The following is a 7,702-nucleotide window of genomic DNA, read 5'->3' as shown; positions in this document are numbered from 1 at the left end:
CAATTCAATTAGGAATTTAGTTAGACGAGATAAATTTTGTTAAGGGGCAAGATCTTAATCTGGCAGGCATTAAATAATAGCTAGAAGAATAGAACAGATTATAGTCTATACTCCACACATTAACCTTAAGAACTACAGAATTTAGCCTGCATACAATCATCTGCATTTAGAATCTGCCCCTAGCTTACTTCCGCTTCCTCGTGAAAACTGATTCATAATTAGGCATAATGCCAATCATCGCAAAACGTGATTTGTTCCCTGTCATGTAGGACTACGTCTTAGCGCGATACAGATTATGGGAACTATTAAAGCACTGCCTCCCTGTAACGCATTGATGCCAGGCATTACTAGACTAGACGTATTAACGCGTTAATGCCTGGACGTGTTAACTGGGCTAAGAGCCACTAGAGCTCTCTCCACGCTTTAGTGGATAAAGGTCTGGTGCATGTGGGGCCAAGTTTTTGGTGTGATGTGGTCTGGTCTGGTTAAAAGGGAACTAGGCCTTAAAATGACGCGCTTCCTATATTTAATAAACAACCCTTAGTGTAAAATAGGAACACTTTAGCTTCTTTACAGTTAAAACCTCACCTTGTAGTTGAAATCTATAATAGACGAAATTGAACAACTACGTTAATTACTTTAGAAGGAAAAGCGTCTACGCGAAGAAGAATAACGCGATCGTAAAGAAGAACGGAAAGAAGAACGACGCTAACTTAAAGAAGAATAACATTAACGCGAAGAAGAATAACGCCGTCGTAAAGAAGAACGGAAAGAAGAACGACGCCAACTCGAAGAAGAACGACGCCGTCGTAAAGAAGAACAACGCTGTCGTGAAGAAGAACAACGCTATCGTGAAGAAGAACGGAAAGAAGAACGACGCCGACTCGAAGAAGAATAACATTAACGCAAAGAAGCTAAGGAATTAGCAAAATTATTACTGCCTCTTACTTTAAAGCAGTATCTTAAGGGTTACCACTCCCTTAATATCGCTCTAACAGCTATAACGGACCGTTCCCTGATAACACAGGGCTTAACGACTAACCTAACCGGCCGAATATTCCCTCGCCGCATTATACCATGGAAAGATTTCCCAGTGAGGTAATAGGAGGTCTGGGAAAGGCTAGCTATTAGCCCTAGCTTCTCTTCCCAAATAGTATATCCATCTTAACACTAGTTATTATACGTTAAATCTATCCTCCAATTAGTTAGTAGCGAGATTAGTCTCCGGTACTTTAAGCGAGATGTAGTTGAAAATGCCGTTCGGAAACTAGTTAATAAGATTTATAAGGACTTAATATTACGAGAAAGTCTTAGCCTTAAGGGAACTATAACCTTTAAAAGCTATACAAACCTTAGGGAGCATAGCGATCCGGTTCTTTAATCCATGAAACGCATGTTAATAAGCAACTATAACACTCGGACTCCGGTATAGACATTAACGACAAGGACACATTAAAAAGCAAAGGGGAAGGGTAATAAGGCAGACTAATTTTACATATATAGGACTATAGAAGGCAGAAATATTCCTATGATCGCGATTGAATACAAGGCACCACATAAGCTAAGCGTGGACGAGATTACTACTAGGCTTAGTGCAGAGATCTGGCCGGAACGAGATATAATTAACAAAGAAGGCTAGGACTTTACGTTTAATGCCAAGGCTCTTACTACTACGGTTGTCACGCAACTCTTCTCTTATATAGTTGGCAAAGGTATTTTATATAGCTATTTCTACACTAGGCAAGCTTTTGGTTTCCTTTATATCCTAGATAATCTAAGCATTATATACTGCGCTACGTGTGTGCTAAAGCAAGATGTTATGAATAACGATGAGAATAGGCTCTATCGCATAGCTGCTACGCAGGTATTTGCCTTTCTTATCCAGGCTCTATTAGCTACACCACCTGTAGAATTATAGTATAATAATGCCGATAAGCTTAGATAGTGGGATGTTAAATATAAGGATATACTAAGTAAAATTCCACTATTAGAACGGAAAAACAAGGAACCTCGTATATTACCTTATAAGCCTTAGCGTTAGAAAGGATTTACTTAATCGCCTATTTAAACTTGTTCCTGCTACTAACCACTAGCTATAAGGTTAGCGCGCTTAGAAGACGAGAATGAAAATAATCCTCCTTCTCCCACGTTAAAATTATCCTATAAGAGCAAGAATAAAGCGCGATTATCCATAACAGAAAGCAATACTACTAGTAAAAGCGCCTAAAAGCGTAACCAGCGCTAAAGTCATTGATAGTAGTAATCTTATTAGCAAGGCAGAAGGTAGGTCTATATTAAAGACCGTTTATATTATACTTAATAATATCTCCTTAGCTTAGCATATGGGGGGCCTATTAATAAGGACTGCCTAAACGCGTAATATCACGGCAGGGTTTACATTGCTTAGGCCACATTTCTTTAACTTCTACGGTCCCAGCTTGTAAGAGACCGTGGTCTAGATGCGGATTGTATTTCGCTTTACTTATCAGGATCGCGGGGGGCCTTATTTAAAGTGCGAATGTCGGCCTACGGTTACACATTTGTAGTAAAGGGTATGGAAAAATTTAATCGGAACCTTCTTACCCGCGAAAGCTAAATCTATTATAGGCTTCACCTAATTTAGGGCAATTACGTGCTAGTCTACCTTAGTATTATTAACTTAATACGTCTATACCATTATAACGGTGGAGTTTACACTAACTTCCTATTCCTTAGCTGGGCCGGCCAATCTCTCGCTTAATATATTAACCCAGCTAATTAGTCAAGTCTCGTTAATAAAGTCGTAACTGCATTAAGGGCACTTCATAGATTAGGGGTTCTCCATTGTAATGCTAAACCCCGTAACATATTATTTGATTCTGAGACTAGCGGCGTAATAGTAGTGGATTTTAAACGGTTAGAGTTTCTAAATCGTTAACCTCTTATATCTATAGACTTAAATAGCTAAGAACGAAAGAGGAAGCGTGATCTAGGTCGCAAAAAACACGAGGAGGAGTGTGTAAACGAGTTACGGTCTACTGCTAACTTAATACAGCGATAACTCTCTAAATAAAGCCTTTAAAGCCACTAGAAGGGAGCTTTATAAATAAATATTATTAACGCGACGTCGTAGTAGCATTTCTTTTTGTGTCATTTAACTAGGCGGGGAGGGGAAGAAATCATTAGATATAATATTAGTGTTCTATTAAGTAATTCGAAAATAGAAGCCTAGTAGATCGCAACTTAGGATCTAGTGTGCCCTGTGACTCCGAGACGAGAGAGGCTACTATATTAATTTATAGTAGACCGTTTGTTAAACACTAAGTCTTTATAATAGAGTTATTAGTTACTACTATAGTAGTTTATTATCCATAATAATTTTAATGTTAGCTATTAGCAGAGCATTGGAAGTAGTGTAGTTTTGTAATTTTGTAGTTTTTGTAGTTTTGAATATAAAAAATTATATTAAATCTAATAGAATACTTATAAACTTATAAGTTTTATAAATAACTAGCATAAATCTAAAATTATAAGCTTATAATGAAAAAAGTGGGTCTTTATATACCATTATAAGCTTAAAACTTCAAAAACTACATTTTGTAGTTTTTGTAGTGTAGTGTAGTGTAGTGTGTTTTTAGAAAATTACATAATCTAGTTTTTAAGCTTATAATAAGCTAGTAGGACCCACTTCTTTATATAAGCTGATTGGTTATAATATTAGCTATTTTATGTATTTATTATTATAATTCAAGTATTTTATTAGATTTATTATTAATTATTTAAGCTTTTTTGAAAATTGAAAATGTAGTTTTCTTGTCAATGCTCTGGCTATTAGGCTAGCGCAGATCGTCTTTTTAGGCAGAAATAGACTCAGGTATTTTAGCAGAAAAGAAAGATTATGGTCCCATAGAACCAAAAATTTACAAGTTATAAATATAATGTAATAGCCCATTTTACCATTATTTTTAATTCTCTCCGTCTACTTATTCATCCAACCAAGTTTATGTTAGTATATAGCTTATTATTCTTAACCTCTTTATAAGTTAATTAACTCTACGAAGCCTTAGACTTCTAGCTAATATAAGTTATAAATTATAGAACTACATAGCATTTAAGCTAAGCAGAACCTAAACGACCTTAAATTGGCTTTTTACGCATATCTTAATAATATTCTAACTTGGGTGGAACGACTTAATAAACTATACGAGAAGCTATAGCCGCTAAATTTATGGTATAGCTTAAGCGACCAAAAAATGCTTGCTAAGTTTAGCGTATTTATATAAAAACTTTAAAAAAACGCAAAAGCGTGGAGGATGCGTGTACGCGTATTAGAGTCTGGGAAACACGTACGGACATCTGCTAGCCTAGAACGACTCATTTGCTATCTGAGTGAAATTTAAGATAAGGCAGGCAATGTAGCGGACTCCTTGTTAAGACTAGGTTAGTATTGATCGTAAATTAGAGATGTGCGCCTAAAATTAAACGAATTATACTATTATGTGGAGGAATGTTAATAGTAACTACAAGAAACACTACCATTATTCGTTATATTAAGAGTGCTTTACTAGGAAGATCTTAACCTGTAGATTCTCCGCGACGATAAAAGTGGTAGTAGACGAGACTAAGTTAGAGAACTATTTAGATCTAGTGAAAGAAGGAAGAGAGAGATAAATTAACATTCCTATATACTAACGCCGCTACTTATTAATATGAGAGTGTTTAAAGCGACATTATAGTATTCTTACCCCTTTAAATACGCTGAGATAGCACATTATTACATGTAGTTAAATCTAAAGTCGCTATTATAATAAACGTATGAATAGCAATTAGAAAGGGTACTCTTAAATTGCCTCGTTTAAAGTCTTATACTAAGAATGTGCATTTTTACAGCTGCTTAAAGTCTCACACTAGTGTTACGAACGACACTGCATAAGACACGGGACGGGACCGCACCGGCTAGGACAGGCACGACCCGTAGGCATAAGAAGAAGGAAGGGGCACGTGACTAGCCACGTGACCTAAGAGGCGATTAAAGAGGTTAATGTTTAAACACATTAACTAGGGAGGATTAAACCGACTAAACCTTAAGCTAGTTAATTAAGGTTTAAAGGGATTAATAGTTAAGCCAATTAATCTAGAACTATAATAAAGAGATAAACGAATACTTAAGGAGGAAGTATTTCTATAATTAAATAGTCTAGTTCTCTATTAATTAATTTAAGTAATAGTTTTACTATTAAGAGTTATACTCTTAACGGCCTTATTATAATACTACTTAAAAAGCTACTCTATAGCATTTAACCTAACTTACTTTCTAAGAAATAAACCTACTATACCTTAAAACCTAAGCTACTATTACATTTTAATTAATCCTATTTAATAAGTTACCTTAAAACTTTAAGTAGTAATAACTTCTAAGATATTTACTTTAAGCGAAAAGACTACTAACCCTAGGGAGATAATAAAGTACCTTTATAATAAGATTATTAAGCTTAAGAAGTAGAATTAATAGCTTATTAACTAATAAAATAATCTCTACGAGAAACTTAAGGCATAAGAAGAGGAACTTATAGTAGTTTAAAATCTTATACCTATATTCTTTATTAATAATAATAATATACTAAAATTCCCTAAGCCTAAATTATACGATAGTTATAAGGGTAATATAAGGAACTTTCTTATATAAGCCTAAGCTTACCTATAAGTTAACGAAAAAATCTATATAACACCTAAGTTATAAATTCTTTATATTAGTAACCTCTTAACTAGAAGAGTAATAAAATAATAGAAGCTAACCCTTTACACACATCTTAAGCACGGCGCTAAAGCTAGAGTAAAAGTTATCTATATCTTCTTTAATTATAAAACCTTTAAAGAATAACTTCTTACTACATTTAAAAACCTTAATAAGCATAAAAAAGCTATATAATAGCTTACTTAACTTAAGTAAACCGAATCTATAGCTTATTACGCTAGGGAGTTTAAACGCATTACAGTAAAACTTAACTAAAATACTAAACCTAAAATAAAAGTCTTCTATTAAGGACTTAAAGAAGAAGTAAAGGATAATATTTATTAAGAAGATCGTCTTAAGTTATTTAATAACTTCGTTAAAATAATTATTAAGGCAAATAACCGTTTATATAAGTAACGTTACGAAAAAAGTCACAGGAAATTCAAATTATATACTAGGTTTAATAAACCTAATAATAGCAAGCTACGCTAAACATTAATAGTATACGGGTACCACGCTAAACCTATAGAACTTAATACCGTAAATAAGGAAAAGGGGAAGACTTATTATAATTATAGTAAAACTAAACACTTTACAAATAAATATAAAGCCTTAAAGAAGCTATAAAAGCTAATTCCTAAAGGTAAAAAGCTCTATACAATAAACTAAGAAAACTTACCTACGCGAAATCTTAGTATAATAAGTAATAAAGGAAGCCTTATATTAGTAAATAATATTAGTTTAAATAAAGATTAGGAATTTAAAACCTAATTAATACCTAATAACTTTTAGGAACACTAAATACTCTCACTAAAAAGTAAACCTTTACTAGAACGGATCTAAGAAGAAGAGAATTATTTAACTAAGAAAAATAAACCTAAAATTAAATATAAACTCCTTAATTAAACCTTCTATTATAATAATAATTACTACACGCACCTTAATAGTAAGTAAGGTAGTAGATAGTTTCTACGAGAATAAAAGGGAAGAAGAATAACCCTTATAATATAACTAAAATTATAATAAACTAATTCAAAGATATTAAACGAAAAGTTATACTATACTAAGAATAACGTATACACTACCCAAGTTATAACCCTATAATATAAGGAGAAAGGGAACTATATAACTATAAGTAACTCACTTAATTTAAGTTTAATTAACACAAATAGTAGATTAAGTAATTACTAAGAAAGCTTTAATAAGACGCTAGAAGATAATCGCTAATAATAGCGCTTAGAAATACGCGCTAAATAATAATAAGAGGAGAGAAACAATAATTTAAGAAATGATAGCTATTATTACAATTAAAACCAATTTCTTAACGGAGATCTAATAGGTCTTTATATATTACAAACATTAATAGTACTATACACCTTATAGTTAATATAACTATAATAGGAAGAAAGATCTAGGTAATAATTAATAGCGGAGTATAAGAAAATTTTATCTCGCTAAATCTCATTAATAAATTACAATTACCTTAAACACCTAAAGATAAGCCCTATTAACTTATAATTATAGAAGAAATTACGGTAAAGTATAGCTATAAAGTAGTTAATATAAAGATTACGTAGCTTCTTATTAATATATAAGGCACGAAACACTAAGTTACACTAGATATTATAGTAATCTTAAAACACGATATTATATTAGAGATACCCTAGTTATAAGCGAGTAATCCACGAGTTAATTAAAGAACCAGCTAACTTTAATAGGATTTACTAGAATACAGTTATAAAGCTAAGAGCAGCCTATAAAGAGCACCTTATTTGAACTATAATAGGCCTTTAGAAATATATATAATTACTAAAGAGCTAAAAGCTAAGATAACGGAGATTCCTAAGAAATACTTAAAGTATAGTAAGCTATTTAATAAAGAGCTAGAAATAGAACTACCAAAGCATTTACGCTAGGACTATAAGATTAAACTCTAGCCTAGTATTAAACTAACGTTTAATAAGATTTATTCTTAGAACCCTAAGTAAA

General features: G+C 32.5%; 1 protein-coding gene across 1 annotated transcript; it reads left to right on the top strand.

The window, feature by feature from the left end:
• Positions 1 to 227: 227 nt before the first annotated feature.
• On the top strand, positions 228 to 926 carry J3458_002102 (uncharacterized protein; the record flags this gene model as incomplete). Its single annotated transcript, XM_066117117.1, has 2 exons — positions 228 to 265; positions 644 to 926. The coding sequence occupies 2 exons, from the start codon at positions 228 to 230 to the stop codon at positions 924 to 926; spliced, it is 321 nt and encodes a 106-aa protein (XP_065979006.1).
• Between the last annotated feature and the right edge of the window lie 6,776 nt (positions 927 to 7,702).

The sequence above is a fragment of the Metarhizium acridum genome (assembly GCF_019434415.1).
Source record: "Metarhizium acridum strain ARSEF 324 chromosome Unknown scaffold_1, whole genome shotgun sequence".
Lineage (NCBI taxonomy): Eukaryota > Fungi > Ascomycota > Sordariomycetes > Hypocreales > Clavicipitaceae > Metarhizium > Metarhizium acridum.
This window is presented reverse-complemented; position numbering and strand designations above follow the sequence as displayed.